This window comes from Microchirus variegatus (genome assembly GCF_963457635.1).
Source record: "Microchirus variegatus genome assembly, chromosome: 1".
Classification (NCBI taxonomy): Eukaryota; Metazoa; Chordata; class Actinopteri; order Pleuronectiformes; family Soleidae; genus Microchirus; species Microchirus variegatus.
In genome coordinates this window covers 11,203,723-11,223,617 of record NC_139802.1, presented here as the reverse complement: position 1 = coordinate 11,223,617, position 19,895 = coordinate 11,203,723, and the positions used below count along the sequence as shown (strand labels likewise).

Genomic DNA, 19,895 nt, shown 5'->3' with positions numbered 1-19,895 from the left:
AGAAGGGAATTGGTTTTTCTTTTTGGAGCAATGGTAGTTACAGTCTCAGTATTTTTTGACACATTTAAAGGGACACTGTGTAGTATTTATGGGTTTATATGACCCAAAATCCACTTTTGTATACATATTATGTGCTCCTGCATTGTCTAGTTGCTGTATAATATTCTTTGTTTCATTTTCGTAGTGTTTCAAAAAGTCATGTAAAATAACATGGTCGCGGGCCGCTACTGCATTGCCACGACGCCATGTTTCTACCGGAGCCTGTATAGACAAACGCGAGAGAACAAATCAAGTGTCGCTTTACTTGTAGCAGAAGTCCCGCCTCCACTCTCTCTGCTTCATCTGCTACGGCCGCGGTAGCTCGCCCTCTCCCTCGCCGGCTGAGGATACCGTATCGCTCAGGGAAGGGAGGGGGTGAGCAGAGCAGTTCTTTGTTGTAAATTTCAGCCTCTCCTCTAGATGGCACTATAAACTACTTACTTCACCTTTAATTGAAGAAACATATTAAAAGGTTTTTTGTTTTTTTTTAGAAAATTGTGACATTTAGGATAATTATATAGATGTTAGCTACTGATAATGGCATTTAGAGTATTGTCCTCACATTGTCACACTAGATTATGATGCATCAATGCATCTACTTAAGGATGAAATCAGCAAATTACAATGGAAACAATAAATATTTTGTACATCACCAGATGGTTTGGTTTCATGGCAGTAAACGCCTGTTGCTGATTAAGATGCAGTTGTTGTTTACAGGAACTAAATATCCAGCACAGCAAATGCACCTTGTTTTTAAAGTCGTGCAAGTGTACATTTCCACCCTTAGTTTTCACAGGACATCAGTAAGAACTTCTCACGTGAGGCAGCCACTCCTACAGTGTTGGCAAAATAAGTGAGCTAGCTGTAAAATGTACGTTTTATTTATCTCTTTTTTCTTCTTCTATGAATTCCCCGTATTATGTCTCATCACTTAGTGTCAGCCTCTCTTTGATTTCTTACGTGATCGTAAAGTTTGTTTGCAGAAAGGCTGCTGCACACTCTACAGACGGCTTAGCCTCAGGACCAGCCATTATTAAAATGCCATATTCTATTTTTGTGTGTTTTATCACCAATAGCAACAAAATAAATGGCGCTATGGATTCCAGAGAAGTACAGCCCAGCGTCAGCAACAGTTCTCATTCATGCATCTATCCTTCCTCTCATCTGTCCTCCCTTGTTAATTAGTAAGATAGGGCTTAAAACTGCTTGCCAAGCCATTCCCCCTTTGTCCTCATCTGTTGCATGGCTGAGTTAAAGGCCTTATTATATCCTCACAAAGGCAGCCTGGTGAATGGACATTAACTCAGATTCAAACCAAATCCACCGCCATACCAATTAGTGAGATTATAGCTGTCACGGTGCATGCAGAGACGAGCTGCCTCACCTAACAAAGTACTGACAGCCTCTGTCAGACATCTACTCACATACATGCACACAGCCAAGCAACAAACAAGCGTATTTACTTAACATACATTTCCAAAGATAAGCGTACGCAATTACATGCACGGGGTGTGGGCAGCGTCGCGCAAGTAATGCTCAACGTGACCACGCACCCTTGACCTGACAAATCCAGTTTGTGCATGTGAGCAGTAGAATGTGTATGGAAGATATGAGCTTGGTGTTTGTGCAGCAGGGCTTTGTCAACAAGTCCAGTATTACTGCAGCTGTTTGCTGCTCTGTAGACGGAGAGCATACGGAGAATGATGCAGGGAGTGTGTGTATGCTTGTGCGTGTGTGTGTGTGTGTGTGTATGTGTCGTAGCTCTGGGAGCAGGATCTCAAAGCTAATAAAGCACAGATCCTTCACAAAGAGACATCTTGTACTGAACTGTATAAACAAGTACAGCAGTATTAGATGACTCTATCACTGTATTTATACAGCTGACTGTTTAACTTTCTGAAGTCATACATTTTGACTATTTTGGCTTTCCGTCATTGGTCTCATCCCTGTGATGGAACAGAAGCAGAGAAACACGAGGTGTTGCTTAGTGTTAAGCTCTAACTCGGATTCCGCAGATGTCCCCAATGAATTCAAAACGAAAAAAACATCGAACACACTTCTCGGCTTAGCTTGCTGCTCATTTCAACGTGATATTTTCTGTAGCCTTGACACTGCCCTGACTCCATACCTGTCACCTCTCACTCATGACTCAGATAGCGAACTTGTCCCCTTTTTTTTTTTTCCACTCGCTCACCCAGACTGCTATGAGAAGAGAATTATCAAAAGGCACTGTGTCGTCTTTTCTGAGCTAAATCATAGATGTGCAAGCCGGGTGGTGCATGACGCTGAGAGAACTGCATGTTCCTCCACAGAACAAAAGACAGCGGGGATAATTCAGCATAATGAAAATGCATTCAACTTCAGAGGTCAAACTGTATCCATCATTTCTCATAACCACAGCTGGTTGCCTTTTAATGCTGGCCTTGCTGTTTTTATGGACAGAAAGCTCCTGGTGTCAAAGCAGTGAAAAGCACTGGTCCTTCAAGTAGTTGGCCTGGTGACAACTGCTCATTGGTGCATTGTGTCTTTTATAGTTGCTTCCTGGAAGATTCAAAAGATGTACAGATTGAGTGTAAGCCCTCTTGTGTTGTCTCTCTGCTTGACAGACACAAACAATAGGCTGTAGTTCACTGCAATTTCGACTTGTGAACACGCACTTGTGACAGTTGGATGACTTCCCTGCTTTTCATCCTTCTCTGTTTATCTCCCGTTGCAGGCGATTCAGAAGGCACCTGTGGGGATCCTGGCACACCTGCTCATGCCAGCAGGGAGGCAGGGAACTTCAAAGTCCGCAGCAAGGTGCGCTTCACCTGCGCAGTGGGACACACGCTGTATGGCTCGGCAGAGAGGATCTGCTTCCCCAATGGGACCTGGTCGGGCAGACAGCCTTTCTGCAAACGTAAGGGAAAACCTTTAAATGTCTCTGATATTTTTTATGAATCAGAGGAATATGAATCACACAAGAAAATAACACACACTTCCTAACACAGATGCATTGAGAGTCATAGTTGGAGTCCAACATGGAGATGTTTAGTCACTCCGAGCCCTGGGTATCAAACCTAAATACGGTTTGTTACACAAGGCTGGCTGTATTTCAGGAGCTGTCACTGAAGGCTTAGTCAGATTTGTTTTTATTATTTTATCAGTGATTGCCTGTTAAAAACTTATTTTCATAATAATGTCAGATTGTATTTTGTTGTGGCAGTTTAAAAAAAGAAAAAAGGAAATGTTCCATTTGTCCATCCAGGTTTTTATTCAAAGATAAATAGATTTTATTTATTGTAGCCTGGCTTTTCTAAACCAACAAGTGCCTTATTTATTTAGAATGAAACATTCAACTTTTTTTCAATAAAATAATTGGACCAAGTGTAAAATTGCAAAACATAGTTTTAGAATAGTAGAGTACATTTTTCTCTATGATTCATTTATAATTCATCAACATATTCACTCCACAGTAGCTCATCCAAGTTTTTGTAAATCTTTTTTTGTAAATCTTTCACCACTCTTTCTCAGTGACCTCTCACCCACACATGCTCTGCATCCAAACTCATACTTTACATTCTGAATAAAGCTTTCACGCCGTGTTTGAATATTTTCAGTGGGAAACTACAGATATCTATAGTTGGGTCACAAGCGTGCTTGTGTGTGTATGTTCATACCACTGTTAGAGCTGACCCAATGTTTCTACACTGTGTTTGCTTTTGATAGCAATGTTTGCAGTTGTTACCAGAAAGGAGTCACACAATTGTTTTTACACTCACTTAGAGAGAGATTTCACCATAAAACTGCTGCCATTCAGCTTACAGTAGGTTTATTTACTTGTTCAATGATTGTTTGATTACCTGATACACCAACACATAAGCTTAACCTATCAAACTTAGCTGCAATTTTGTGTGAAGATAATTCCAATCCTCAACTGTTGTTTCCTGCTACAATGATTGACAGCATAGCAATATTCTGGACCGAACAGATTATGTGCTCATGTGCATCCACACCTACACACACATGGTTACAAAAACTCACACACTGTTGCACCAGATGGATAAGTATCTCTCGGCTGTAATCTGGTATTTCCTGCCAGCACATGGTACTGTGGCTTCCATTTTGCAAGAAAAATACATTAACTCCAGACACCTCAAGCCAAGTTCCTTTTTGACTGTGATAAATGAATCATTGTGGATTTTGAAGATATTGGTTCATAGAACACCAGCTCTAAATCTTGCATAAATTACCCTCAGGGGTCAACCGGATATTGAGGCAAATGTCTGACTGCTTCTGCTCTCCTCTATGTACTGTCCGCTCACTTGGCTCGGCACCAACATGATTTCTAATATGAGAGAGAGCAATGCAAAGGACCTCTGAACTATCCTGTGTAACCCATTTTTACTTCATCTCTCTTGTTCTGCCCATTTTTCTTTCACTGTTTATCTTATATTTCCCCTCATGTCAGCCCTTTTTCTCTTTCATCTCCCGTGATTTTTTTTTTTCTGTATTAATCTTGTTGTCTTGAGGCCCGTCTATGTCCTCTCCGCCCTGTGCCCCTCCTGTCTCTATCTAGCCCTCGTTATTGTTCTGGATTTTCCTCCCCTCTCCTCCTTTTACCCCTCAACTCTTTTCCACTACCTTTTTATCTCTCAGTCTCCCCCACCGAAGCCCTGATTTAAAGATTGTTTTAGCCATTTTTCCACCTTGGGAGGGTGGGGGCAGGAATTCACTGAAGCCTGAACGCTGTCTTTCTGTGATCTAAAGCCCTGTCTAATGTTAAAGCCCATCCATCCGTTATCCACAACCTTTTACAGTCTCTGGAGAACAGTCACTGTGGATATTCAGCTTAATATCCATCTCACAATGCCATCAAGGTCTGTTTTGTGTTTCTGTCATCATGTCTGTCATGACTTATTATGAGAGGGAGACAAAAAGGCTACCATACTTTATTTTTGCCATGTGTGCACACGTCCTTGTGGGCTTTTACAGTGATAGAATAGAACAGAATAGAAATTATTGTAACTGACTAAAGTTTCGGTGGATCTTCTGACAACTAGTGCAATAATAATAATAAAAAAAATTCCCAACATAATAAATAAACATAGGACATACTAATAGTAATAAAGTACTTCTAAAAAAAAGTAGGGGGAAGCAGGCAGATTATTGCACATAAATACTGACTGCACTTAACAAAATGTTTGAATTAATAATTAATTTGTAAACTTCTGAAGGTCCAGGGGAATAAACTGTTCATCAGTCTGTTTCTGTGGGTTGGTCCAATGCTTCTGCAGCACTTTTCCGACGGCAGCAAAGTGAAAAAAGTCCATGTCAAGGATGGAAAGGTTGTTTTTTTTATATCATTATTTTCTTCCCTGCTCCACTGAGACACCAAGAAGTGGAAGCACATCAACACCTGGCGTGTTTTAAATGTGTGCCTGAGTGAGCATCATGTCTGTTCCCGAAAAGTATCTTGATTTTAGATTTTCCTGTCAAGCAAATTGTGAGTTCAAAATGAGACACGATTTGGAGAGATTGAAAATAACATGAATCAAGTAATGTTCTTCCTCCTCCTCCTCAGGGACATGTTTTGTTGGAATATTTAAAAAAGGCTGTAAAGGGCCTTGCAACCAAGTTCAGACTGTGCTTTGAATCATAAGAAGATGCATGGGTTTTTTACAAATTGTCATCTGAGTTAAATTAAAATAATGCTCACTCCTGTGACCACAACTACAAAATCAAACATTTTGCTGACTTAATGTCAGTATCATTAATGTGAAACTTTTACTCTATTTGCCGATAACTCGTCAAAGGTGTGATAGGAATGTGTGTAGCACCTAGGCGATAAGCAAACAAATAAATAATCAATATTGCATAAATATAACATCTTGCTACCACCTCCAGGGGTCCCAACCCCCAGATTTTGACACATGTATGAAAAATAGAAAGTACATTATTACTTTTCACATCTAACCTGCAGCTCCTCTCTTGTCTCCCATTTCCCAGCGGTGCAGTGTGGCAATCCAGGTACCCCAGCTCACGGCCGCATTTCCCGTGTGGATGGCACAACCTTCTCCCACTCTATTGTGTATTCTTGTATGGAAGGCTATTTCCTGACTGGCTCGCCCACACGACAGTGTCTGGCAAACGGCACGTGGTCTGGCACGGCTCCAAACTGCACAAGTGAGTTTCATATATAACGAGGAACATGAAAGGTGATTAGAGATGTGTGTCTTGGTTCTGTGGGAGACACTTAAAGGCCATTCTTTCGAACGGGGTTATGCACGAAACCGAAAAAAGCTATACACTGTTAACTCGCTCAGAAAATTGTGAAATGATCAGTGAGGTGCATTTAATGGCCAACTGTACTATATTTCTTTGACAAGACCAAAAAACACCTGTGGCGAATTCACACGGCACACAGTCCTCATCCTTTTTTTAACTCCTTATTGTTCAATTCATGATAGACTAATGAGTGCTGTCATGTCATTTTATCCACTTCTGACCAATCACACGTGCCCAGGCATGAGAGTCACATTTCCTGCAATCCTGGTCGCATAGTAAATCACCTATTGTTCTATTGTGTATTTTACTGTATGAATAAATTAAACATAATTGCACATAAAGAATGTACTGAAGCATCAGTAAAGATATATGACAGACAGAAATAAAGGTGATTTTCCTCCATATTTTTCCCAAAAGGAGGCGGTGTGAGTGATTTACACTGGTTTCGATGATAAGGTACAAGATTTCAAAGGGCACATAAATCTCTTGGAACCTTCCTCCTTCCGCAAAGCTGCAGAACTGTCAGGTAGTTTTTGGCAAATGAGCCTTAGAGTAATTAAGAAGTGTGCCAATCTGCAATTGGTTTGCACCAGGATGACTATCAAACAAAATTACTCATTGTTCTTCCCTTTGAGAATCACGATATTCTCGCTTTCTCGTTCCTTTTTCTTATTATTGAATCGCAGGGAGAGATGAATGGTGTGGGCATAATTTTCAATTTTGGAAACGAATGAATCTCTGTGGAGATATACACAGGGAGGGCGAAGGAGAGAATAATAATGACCAAATAAGCAGAAAAGTGTAATAGCTTTTTTGCCCCTTTTCCCCCACTTATCACTTATCACCAAACTTAATATTGTTATTCTCCTGTATGCTATCACTTCACGTTAAATTTTAGTGGTCAGTTCAGGGACATCAACACTTATGATGCCAAGATTGGCTGAGTGTGCCTTCATTAGGGAGGCAATCATTTTCACGGTTCATGGGTAATCGATCATGTAGGTTACCAGATCAAAGTCACACAACATTCTCAAGGGGAAACGGAAAAGTTTTTTTTTTTTACCTTAACTCATGTGATGGTTGATAAATGAAAATTACTGAAGAAGTTCAGGAATTGTGGAATCAGATGACGTGTATTAGAAGGGAGACTTGCTCAGTGGAGTGTGAGGTTAAGCCATAAAGCACTTTATGAAATAATCAGTAAACACTGATTATTCAGGAAGACTATTTGCCTTGAAACACGATCCTGTTTATTTTTATCTGCTGTTTATAGCGCTCTCCACTCCCTATTCCTTAACGCCTTCCTCTAGTATTAATACCAACAGGCCCAACACAGTATGATTGGATTTTTCTTCCGGAAGTCAGGTATGATTAAATGAAAAACTTTGGCGTAAAATGGCAATAAGCAGATTTAGAAATATCTGTGGAACAGTCACATTTATGCAGTAAGCTGAATCCTTTCATCCAAAGTAAGTCTCACTGTCTGCAGCATACTACACATTTCAGATAGAGGGGACCTAGATTTATACACAGGTTTTTTCTGGAAGTATCTTATTGCAGTGTGTGTGCGTGTGTGTGTGTGTGTGTTAACTCCTAGTCTGATTCCATACCTTAACTAATTCTCAGCAACCTGCTTAATCATAAGCCAGTAAGTGTACTGAATGACAAGACTGCGCTGATGATGTGAGTTAAGATGTTGAAGTCAACATCCTGCAGCTTTTCTACATGGTGATGCTGAATGACTGGGTTTTCCCACTTGTACAGATAGATAGGCACATGCAAACATTTGCATTTCAGTACATGGAGACTCCACATTCTCACAAGATGGCTGAAAAATGTGGGGGGGGGGGGTTAACATTTTATAACATTTCAGCATTGCTATAATTGATTCTTTAACATGGTCATCATTTACCTGTTAACACCATACTAGTCGTACAGAGTCTTGTCAGTGATTACTATTACTATTTTCCAGGAGGATATTAAATGTTATTTGTGAGTTCAGGATGATGAGAGAATGGTTGTGTGAAATTTTGGTGTCAGTAAAAAGATAATATTTTGTGAATACTGGAAACACTTGGAATACCAATTAAATTATGAGTGGCAATATATTGTATGATTTAGGTCCCGGCTCATCCTCCCACAGTCCAAATACATGCAAATGTGAAGGATAAAGTGGTAGAAAATGGATGGATGAGTCGATGATGCTAAAATGAGTTCACTCTCTGCAATTCCTGGTTAAGTTTAAGGACCAGATTAAGTCTGACAAGTTACACAATATTTCCAAAAGCCATGGAGTATTTCATCAGGAATTATTCTATATCATATATGTCAGATACAACGGCGATGTCGTTTATTAATCAGACTTGCATAACAGGTTTGGGTTCGGGAATCTCTGAAAAGAGATGCGATATGGAAATCCTCCAATTTAAAAGAAAACACGAGGGGAAAAACAAACAAAATCATCAGTCAAACATCAAGGCTACACAGTTAACCTTGGTTTACACTGCACACCTTTTCTGCACCTGTCAGTGTTGTAGCTTTAGGTTAATCTTAAAAATGGATGTGTCTAGGAAGACGAGATTTATTATTGAAGCAAGCAGGTACATACTGCCAGAAGACCCAGCGTCTTGTCCATGCTGTGTTAGCAGCACTCATATGTATGCTGTCGGGATACAAAGTAAATTTTTCCTAGCCAAGATAAATGAGTCCAAGTGTTAAAGTCCTTGGCGGCAACTAGAAAATAAACAAACAGAAATTAATTTCAAGGGGGGCATTTACAGGGACAGACGTATGCATCAAAGTGCCTTTTTACATTAAGGTGAACAAGTCAGGAAAGATTTTATAATTAGTCACAAATTACAACTGCATGATGAAAGAGGGGTTATAAAAAATCGATCAAATAAAAGCTGCTGGTAACTTACATTCCGGGCCAGCATTCAATCATCAGAGAAATCACACCATGACAAGAAGCTAAGGATGAGCAACATGAGAAGAGGCACAACAAAGTGTCGATGTTTGCTAATTTGTGTGGCCCAACTCTAATTAGCCCAATATTTCAAAATGATATCACCAAAGTTGTGCATTTAAAGGGGGAGTGTGTCTTATGGCCACGTTTGTGTTCACATTTATACGTAAATAAAATATAATTATTTGTTTTACTATGACAGCAGCTACGTCCTTCATGCAGTCAGGGGTACAGTGGAACAGCTGCTGTGTGATTATGCTTTGAGTGCGTAGTCAAAGGCTAATATGGTAACAGCTGTATCTTCAACTTCTGTGTATATTTCTTATCTGGAATACAACTTTGCAAAATGCCCGCTCAGAGGCACAGAGCCATCATGTGTGATGGTCCATTATGGTTATTTTTGATTAAATAATGCTCAAGCAACACAAGGTTGCTGAAACATAACCCCAGACATTTGCACCTCACCCTGTTTGTTAGTTTGTTGTCCAGAAATATCACCATGCACGCCTCCCACAGTGTTCTCTGATCAAATAAATCTTTCTCATTCTTACATTTCCAGAGGCTGGGTATGAGAGACAATAAATGAAAGGTCACCAATAGAATTTGTTTTCTTTGTTTGGACTTAAGACTTACATTAGCTGTACATCCGCACCGCACAAGCTAATTCATTTTCCTCCACAGTTTAGGGGTTCTGCCGTAATAATCCTCAATTTAACTGCAAGGAACCGATGCTTAATTAGCTCATTAAAAGAGGCCTAGCTCAAGCAGCAACCACTAATGAATGTTATGAAGTTGTGAGATTTGATTTGGTTTGATTTGGCGCCATGTTGCAGCCGGAAATTCACAGATGCTACATGCAACCACATACTGTAGCTGTTTTTTCAATTTATAAGCCTGACTTTATTGTTTATTTTCTTCTCAACATAATGTACACAATTTTCACATGTGATTGAAGAAGACCTGAAACCAGTAATTTAAATAATTAACTCTTCCGACATTGTAAATCAAGTGAGAAATGTGTTAATTTCCCTATAGATTTTATTATATTCTTACTTCCAGATTGTCTTCAGCCGGCAAACTGGAAGATTACGTCTACTTTTTATATCCAGTCTATGGCCCAGCTAAAGGAAAAACGACGTCTCAAGTATGAACATGAACCAACATGTGCTCTGTGAATGAATCATAATATCCCAATTTATTTTACGCTGCACTTAATATATACTGCTATTATATTGTGCAGCAGAACAATGTGGTGTCAACAACTCACTGGGAAGAGGTACAACAGTAATCACATGATCACATGAATGATCCTGTGCTATGTATATGTACTGCTAGTGAAGAGCTGTTGGCCAGGTGCTGTTGCTGTGTTAAAAACTTGCTTTTTGCCACAAAGCATATGAACAAAAGCAACAAGAACATAGTCACGCCCTCACGGCTTAAGTTGCTAAACAACAGATAAGAAAACTAACAACTACTTTGCAAGAGGAAGCTATAAACTCTGGAGGAAAAACAAGTGCACCCTTCCCTGTGGTCACTTGATAAACTTACTAACAACCCAATGGCAGTGCCTCCCAGTGCCAGAAGACGTCTAATTGATGTTCTTTGTGTCTGACATCAATTGCAGTGATCACATGTGGTGACCCTGGCATTCCCGCGAATGGCCTTAGATTTGGTGATGACTTCACGGTGGGCCAGAACATGACATTCATTTGCCAGCCGGGATATGTGATGATAGAAGGCGACAGCACTGCCACAAGGACCTGCACCAACAATGGCACCTGGAGTGGCACCATGCCAACATGCCAAGGTAAATACCACACAAAAATGCACCTCCCCCCCTCTCATACACTGCATGCTGAAGTCGGTCAACCTTGATAACCATCAGTGCTGTACTCACCTTGGTATGTTCGCACACTGTCACATACAATACAAAATACATGCTTATACCCCGAGATCTAATGAGATTAGCGAGCAAGGTGACACAGAACTTAGGTGGTCAGATAGTGTCTTACTGGTCACTTCAGCGCACTTATAACAAAAGTTATAGTAATACATTACGCTGGGTGTCTCTGAGACGGACACACTTACACATGCATAGACAGGTGCATCCTGTATATTTGCATGCATGCATACGCAAGCAATTTTCATCTTTCTTTTTTTTTAATAATTATATTCAGTACTTTCCTTCATTACAAAACCAAGTCGAATCTTTAAGCAGCCTCATCATCACCTGCATCTGCATCCAGATTTGCACCTGTGGTGGCACAGAACCAAGGCTCAAAGTTCCTCTGACACCTGATGATGGATGGCTAACTATTCCCCTTCATCACAACAAGGGCCCCTCTAATTGTACTCCAACAGTTAATCATTGGCCGCCTCGCTCTCTCTCGAAAAGTTTTTGCGCACTCTATGGGCTTGATTAACATCAAAGTTAGAAAATCCACCAAGAGGACTTAGCTGTTATAGTCCCATCAGCAATACATCACTCAGTGATTTATGATGCTCAAGTAGAAGCATAGATTAGCATGTCTGCCCTCAACACCCCAAAGTGAGTATTGCAGGGAAGATTAACTTGTGCAGTGAACAGTTCAAAAGTATAGCAGGAAAAGGGAAGAGCCTACGAGGCAAATGGTGGCTCATTGTTGCTAAGGAACTGTTCCCAGTCTGCTGTCTCGGTTCTAGCAAACTGGCTGGCGTTTGTATTTGCCTCTTGAGAAAAGGGAAAGGACAAATGTGAGAAAAGGAGGCTGGGTGTGAGAGACTGACATGCAGAGAGATAAACAAACAACTGAAAAACAAAAAAAAGGGAAATTAACCACTTGTTCACACATTCTTACAAAAGAAACACAGAGCTTATGGATATTTTTTCTTCTCATGCATGTTTCTTGACATTTTAGGTCTATACAATGCTCATGAGCTCAGACATGGTTTATGCCGTTGCCTTTCCTTGGCTCATAGCGAGCTGATTTTTAAGCCCTGTACGACCTTGTCTTCAAGTTCACAAGATCCAAACTGACACTTATTTGTAATATTTTATGGGTGCATTTCATTATTTACACGCCCTGCTCTGTGGCGTGTTGACACTGCCTGGTGAATCGCTGATCGTTCAGCTGTTACCCAAGGTAGTTTAAATGGATAGAGAGAGAGAGCGCGAGGCAGAGAGCGTATGTGCATGATGTGCACTCACATATGTATTAAAGTTTTGCGAAGCCCCCTAATCTCCGAGCTCTAACCCTTGACAGATTCCGCAACAGCTCAGGCACTCAGCCCCAGCACTGTGACTCTTGATGGGGATGGTGTGGAGAGGAGCGAAACCCCAGAGCTTAACCTTCCTCTTCCCACACACTCGCACACCACCGTGCCTGCATACACTCACATGGGGACATTCAATTACGCTGCTCTCCTCTCATGTATACACACACATACATGCGCAACACCTCCTACCACTGCTGCTGCCACCGCCTATGTGCTGTCAGCTTCTAGTGACCTGTATGCTGCTCGTCAGTGAGCCACAGGATCCTTCTTGTCTCCTCTCACGCTCTCCTGCTCTCTTCCAACAGTTCTTATTTCTCTTATTTTGGGTAAAGCAATATAATAAAATTAAATGGGTTGATGTTAAAGTGGTTAGCTGTGTTAATTGTGCTAGTCCGCGGTGTGTGGATGAGTTATTAAGCGGGAATACATATTGTATGTTTTATGGTTTATTTATTTTCTCCTTGTCGCTGTTGGCTTCCTCGCTATCTGACTATCAGGGATAAGCAATAGAGCAGCAGCTTGCTGGTAATCAGTTGTTTTTTTTATCATGTCAGCCTACGCAGTCAGAGGTCTTTGAAAAGGACTGACAAAAAAAAAGCTTCCTTTTCTTGCATCTGAAACTGAAAACAATCCCTTTACTATTTGGATTGGTTTGCTTTTTTTTTTTTTTTTTTGCATGATTGGGTTTAAATATAAGGTGCGACAGTTCAGACAGGATGAGTTCTCTGAAATTGTCATGAGGCTGGGCATCTGTCATTCTGTCGTGGATTTAGATGAAGTGCCACCGGAATGTATGAGCTGATATTTCAGCGATGGAGAAAGAGGCGAGGCAAGTAAAAGGCAGAGAGTGTAAGAGAAAGAGGGCTTTCACATGTGCCGACTGTGCATAATTTTGTACTTAATGCATGTGCATCAGTGCTAACCGCAGCATTTATGCGTGGTGCTGCTGACTTATGACACATCCCTAAGCTTTGCCCAGCAAGGATTGAGATTCAATCCTAGGTTTGGCATGTTCAGCTAAGAGCTACTAATACTTCTTAGAACTACTTAGGAAAGCGGGGACACTTTATACTTTCAATGCAGTTCCAGTTGCCACTTATTTTTTTCCCCTCTTTTTTCTTTAAACTAATTTCTGATGCAGTCATTATGGGATTAGTAGGCCTACTCTTAAATTTGGGGTAATTTCCTTATCAACACGCATGTACTCACACATTGTCTTTTTCTCCCTCTCCGTCACTTTATCTCAGTGACATAATTAGTCAGAGATACAAAAACACTCAAACCAGCTTTTTTAACAAAACATCTATTTAAAATCCACTTTGTCATTTTAGTAAAGTATTGGCCATTGAGATTTACACACATTTGCTCTGAAGCTTGTGAAAAAAACAAACATATTTTGACAAAGGGAAACAAGCTTTTTCACAAGCTTCAGAGCAAAATTGTGTAAATCTCAGTGGCCAATGATTACCAATTCATTATCATCAGATAGATGTAATTTCAAGTCAACATGTTCCTCTTGAACATTACAAAAACAAATGGCAAAATCAGTAGTTTACCATGGCCTAAATCTTTCTGAAATAATAGCATACGACCTTACACAAATGTACACTTTTATATGTACTGCTGTAAAATGTCTATATGAAAGTATTTTTACATCCATAGCCAACCAGAACAAAAGATGGATCCCCCTGAAGGACAAAATGTGAATATACTGTATATGTGAAGAGTGTCCTGCACCACATTCACTGTAATTCATATTAAGTCTAGTTAGTTAGTTGTGCCAACTTTATATTTGCTCGATTAAAATCACAATATAAATGTTTTAAACATATCCTCAAATCAACTTTCACTACATCTGTTGTTGAGTGATTTAACAGAACTAGATATTGTACAGATGTGTTGGGTACTCAGTCAATTTATTTGCATTGTAGTGTATGGTTGGAATGCATTTATTTAACATCTAGGTTGGTTGGGAGGTTTAGAAACTGGTCTAAGCTTATACTCTTTAAGTTTTCTGAACCAAATAGCCTTCAACCAAACGTTGAAGCATACAGCCAATTAAGACCACATTCAGTAATTTATTGTTCACTGATTTTGTACCCAGGCAAATACAACAGCAGGTTGAGTTAACAAATCTCCAGAAACTAATAACAAACCAATGAAAGTGAAATCACTTCCGCTTTAGTGAACATTAAAGTCAGCATGATGACTTCTGGCATTCAGTATGCCAAGTCGATTAGATATAGTGCCCGAGGTCTTCGCAAGAGAAGAGGTCACTTTGTGCAGCGCTAGGCTTAGAGCGAATTATAACAGCTGGAAGGAAGACAGTCACAGTCTCCAGTGACTGGGAAATCAAGTCAGGTGAAAGTGAGTTCAGTCTGTGTTTGTACTGATGCCAAACGAAGCAGTTGGTGAATTTGCTCCTGCATGTGGCCGTGCCCCAACGATTCCCATGGAGCCCGGCTTCACACGACAGCATCCTTTTACATTTTTATTTGATCATGTATTTGGTGAGCGAACGTGGCTAACCCTGAACTCGTGAGCAAGCTGTTAACATGACACTTTAAGTAGCTGGATTTGTAAACTAAACATCTGATCTTTTCTGACAGTTGACGGACTTGGATGAGGCACAACTTCGTTTTGTAGATCTTTGTTGAAACGTCTCGGATTGCATGAGTGTATCTAAAAAAAGTAGCAGTAGATTGAGGGAGGATAGCACTGGTATAAAACAACTCCTGATTTATTCACATCCCTAAAACCCATATCCCATCTGCGTCCCAACGGGTTCATCTTTGAACAAACTCCGAGCAGTGTTATGCATTCATTTATTACATTCATTGAGCTGAAAGTTTGTGGCTTACACAGACATGTCCACTTATTTCTCAGCAACAGAAAAACAGCTTACATTCAAGATGCAACCCATGAGTTTCCGCTCATTTCGATCCCACGTTGTTCCTTCTGTAAGAAAGGTAGATCGTTTGAAACTCATGATGTAATTATTTCTTGAACAAAACATGTTTATGCTTAACCTACTCAAAGAAATCCAACTGCACTCCTGCTGTGTCTAATAATGAAGCAATGCTGAGAAGATAAATTATGCGGGATCCGTCAGATAAAAATTGGTTTATTACCGTGTTAAATGTCTTGTTAAATACACCACTACTCATTTTTACCCTCTCCAGTAAATTTTTGAGGAGAAGTGCAATGACGCTGTATGTGGCAAAATCCATAGAATTTCGCATAAATCATGGAAATTATCGCCAATCGTTAAAATTTTGATTTTCTTTTTGAGTTATATCCAGCAGTTGTTTTAGTTATGTTGTATCTAGTGAGGGGAGGAAAGCAAGCAGTGGCTCCAGATATCTTCAAAGTGCTATTTCTTTTTTTCTTACAGAAATGTTTCTTCTCTTCTGACTAAGACATGTCTTGACTGTCAAGTAACAACATTAACATTGCAGTTATTATTTGAGTGGAACTGAAGCAGAGCCACTCACTTGTATTCAGTAGCCATTTTAATAACCCTCAGTACACACAACTCTGGTTTGAAATTCCACCATCTTAATGTTTGCTGTGGATCCCACTGACTGCTACACAGGGGGGGGGCAACATCCATGTTGGTGGTGGACGGTTTGAACCTTTAACGTGAGAAATGCCTGCATGGTGTCAGTCCACTGTCTCCTTGAATTATAAATACATGTCTTGTATTCAGTCTGGTTTCTCTATACTCCATGGGTGAGTTCACAAAGACTTGTTAGATTCTCTTGTTTCCGTTCCACATCCCTGTGAACTTGTCTGAATGTGTGTCTTTCATTAATTGTCCTCTAATAAGCTTGTCCTAACTGTCCTTACTATTCCCACAGTGGTGACATGTCCTGCGCCACCACCCATACATAACGGCCTCCTGGAGGGCTCAGTCCTGGAGTGGGGTACCAGCGTCAGCTACAACTGTCTACCTGGCTACGAGCTGTCCTTCCCTGCTGTCCTCACTTGCACAGGAAATGGGACCTGGAGCGGAGACTTGCCTCAGTGCTTGCGTGAGTCACCATTTACAGACGGAAGCGTGAATGCGACCCTCTGGAGGTAACACCATTTCTCATTGCCTGCAACTCTGGAGCCCTCCAGCTGATCAATGAGAAAAGTGCTTGAGAGGGTCAAACTCATTCTCACTTCCGTACTGCTCCATGCATTTTAAAATCCTCATAGTGAACATTTACTTATCACAATATAATCGACTATGCTCAGCAGAATCTTGCCATGTCTCGCAAAGGAGTAGAACTCAATCAAATTGTGTAAATGAACCATGGTTTTCAATTTGTTCTTTCTCCAGAAAGTTTCCTCTTTGAAATAGAACTTTGTTGTGATAACAAGATGGATATTACATTGTTGTAACAATGCGTTTTTCTCTTGTGACAACATTCAAATGTCTTGTTACGATGCGACAAACACTGATGGAAACATTATCTCCTGACATTTCTCTGGTTCCGCAGCGTTCGTTGCTGTACGAGAAGTCACAGAAGTGATCTGACATTTCTGTCAACAGCTGCAAATTCATTATTTGCACATTAAACACATTTAGTCTAATGGGTTATTTTTCAAATAATTATTAACAAGGATAAGCCTGTACTCTGTTTCTCAATGTGTCTAATAGATTCACCAAGGCAGTTTCCCTTTGCTGTGTGTCCCTTTAGAGGTTATCTGCAGTTAATCAGTTTAATGAAATTGTCATGGAATTTAACTTTAGGACTTAGGTGGGAAAAAGTGAGTTATTATACAAACAGACTAAGAAAGGCCTTCAGTGATAGAGCATAGTGTTCAGCTTCAAAACATACATGATGATGGTGTTTAGAAAGAGGCTGTTCAACACTTATTCAACACGTCACAGAGGCAGCAAATAAAAACGGTGATTTGATTGGAGCCACGAAGAAGCAACTCTTCTAGGAAACATGAGCAAACATTTTAGAAAACATTAAAAGCTCTGAATCATCTTGGCAACCATTTTCATTTAGTACGAGTGAATGAATTTCTCAAGAACGTCACCCCTTTGTCGCAACTTTTCAGTAAATGGGATTTATTTCTGTCTGAGAGGTCATCATGACATGGCTGAATTAAAACCACTAAAACTTTGTTGCTCACCATTCAAAGTGATGAAAGACGTGTCTTGTTTCTGCCTGCTGTGAAGCATCTGTATAAAAACGTATGTAAAGAGGCGGTACAAACTTAGAAACTAGTCACTTTACTGACTTTAGATAAGGAAATTATGTAACTGGGCCTTATTATGTTTTTATACCACGTTTGACCACAACAAACACAAAAAGAACTACATTCTAATTACAACATATGGTGGTTGTAGCCAATTTCAATTATTTAGCATGTGTGAGCCATCTGACGGACAGCTAGTGTGCAATCGTCTGCACAAGGTACTGTGCAGGCGATTGTAACTCTGAATGGCCACATTACACTTGTTTATGGCACCTCCTGTATGTCATATTTATATCCTGCTTAACTGTAAAGCATCACATCTGGCTGCTATGAGCAGATGTATGTGCTTTAGCAGTGTTAACTGACCAACTGAACTCGTTTTATTGAGGTGCATTTGTGTGTGTGTGTGTGTGTGTGTGTGTGTGTGTGTGTGTGTGTGTGTGTGTGTGTGTGTGTGTGTGTGTGTGTGTGTGTGTGTGTGTGTGTGTGTGTGTGTGTGTGTGTGTGTGTGTGTGTGTGTGTGTGTGTGTGTGTGTGTGTGTGTGTGTGTGTGTGTGTGTGTGTGTGTGTGTGTTCAGTTCCTGAATTGTTGTGATCATCTGGTAATAAAAAGGATAAGCTTCAACTCCGTAAATGTACCATATCTACTTGGTCTCTCCCACAGTTATGACGGTCAGTGCCATCCCTCAAACACTGCAATCGTATTTCCACATCAGCACCCCCAAATCAACCTCCTGTAGCCTTTTGAGCGAGTAACCTTTATGTTCCATGATGGGCTGATTGTGTCTCGGCGGAGAACTGTTTTTGATGCAGTAATTACGTTTAATAGCTCCGTGACTTACAACCTGGAATGCAGTTTCCAATAGTAGTGCAAAACCGACACAAACAGGGAGCCGTGCACTATTAATGTTTGATCAATAACCAACACCTGTGAAGAGCGTGGCCCTCCTTAACGTGTTTTTATAGTTAGCCGCCTGCCACAGAACCTTAAACACAAGCCAGTCTATCATAAATAACTGAGGTTTACCAGGGCATATACATGTACCTGAAAAATGCAAATGATATAAATTAAAACGTTGAAATGTTTGATGTTGAAAAAGCACACATTTCAGTCGGTAGTCTCTTTTAGTCTCTGAAAATCTTTCAATGTATTCAAAGAACTGATCATTAACGTTAATGTGTTGCAAATCACACTTTTGTACGTTTAAATCAGTAATGTTTTTTTGCATCCTGACGCATACAGTACATTGACAGCATCTTCTAGTTTAAGAGTTTATTGGTTTCAATATCATGCAGAATCATTTTAAAACCAGTTTTTCTGCTTGGAAACATACTTGGTATGTTGTTGCTCATAGTCAGCACATAATGTCGAAATACAGCTCTGCAATACTACAAAATGTGGCATGCATCTGCCAAAGCAAAGTCATCTGTGCATTTTCGAAAGTCTGCGTTTGTCTAGTCGGGGCAGCCAAACAAGATTAAGAATCATGTTCATGTTCCCTGTAACAACACATGGGAAAAGTAGAGCAAACAGTGAATTTCAGTATCTGAGAATTCTGTAGTTTTTGTGTCTACAGGGATGAAACTGAGAACCCAAGTTTGAATCAGACCTCTGGATACCAATTTACCTCAGAGCATTGATAATTCATTGTGGAAGGGGAGAGGTTATGGGAGAGAGTGGGGGAAAGTTTCACTCGTCTCTCTTCCCTTCTCTATCTCCTGTTAATTCACATACACACACAGGCACATTAAATATGCTGAGCTTGGTTTGGCCTGGGGCCATTTGTCTTATATAGCCGTAAAACAGTACATTATTTCCCTAAGGCTTCAAGTTTATGACTGATGTGAATGTCACCTGTTTGGTCTGTAGCATCCATCACAAAAATGAATAGAAAATCTCACAATGCCAAAAATTGTCACCTCCACACTTTTGACTCGGTTTGTTGTCATATCAGCTACAGTCGATCTGTTAGTTGTCGTGTGGTCAAAACTCACAATGCATCCGTTTCACTGGGAACCTTCAGTATAGGCAACCATCTTCTGGGAGTCGCCTCTGTGTGTCTCTGAATACAAGATTTTGTTTATGAGATAAAAGCATTTGCAAAAATGACTTTATCCAGCCATTCCTTCATGGATTGGATTATAATCTTCTTTACTAGATATCTTTTAT

The 19,895-nt window shown here is 40.2% G+C and overlaps 1 protein-coding gene across 1 annotated transcript in view; it reads left to right on the top strand.

The window, feature by feature from the left end:
* LOC310929905 (CUB and sushi domain-containing protein 3-like) overlaps positions 1-19,895 on the top strand; it is a gene marked incomplete at both ends in the record, with an annotated part of 208,391 nt that overhangs the window by 172,216 nt on the left and 16,280 nt on the right. The window contains 4 exons of the mRNA XM_083892768.1: positions 2,756-2,938; positions 6,028-6,204; positions 10,896-11,078; positions 16,387-16,560. Coding sequence (XP_083748894.1) covers positions 2,756-2,938; positions 6,028-6,204; positions 10,896-11,078; positions 16,387-16,560 — 717 coding nt within the window. The remainder of the gene's footprint in view (positions 1-2,755; positions 2,939-6,027; positions 6,205-10,895; positions 11,079-16,386; positions 16,561-19,895) is intronic.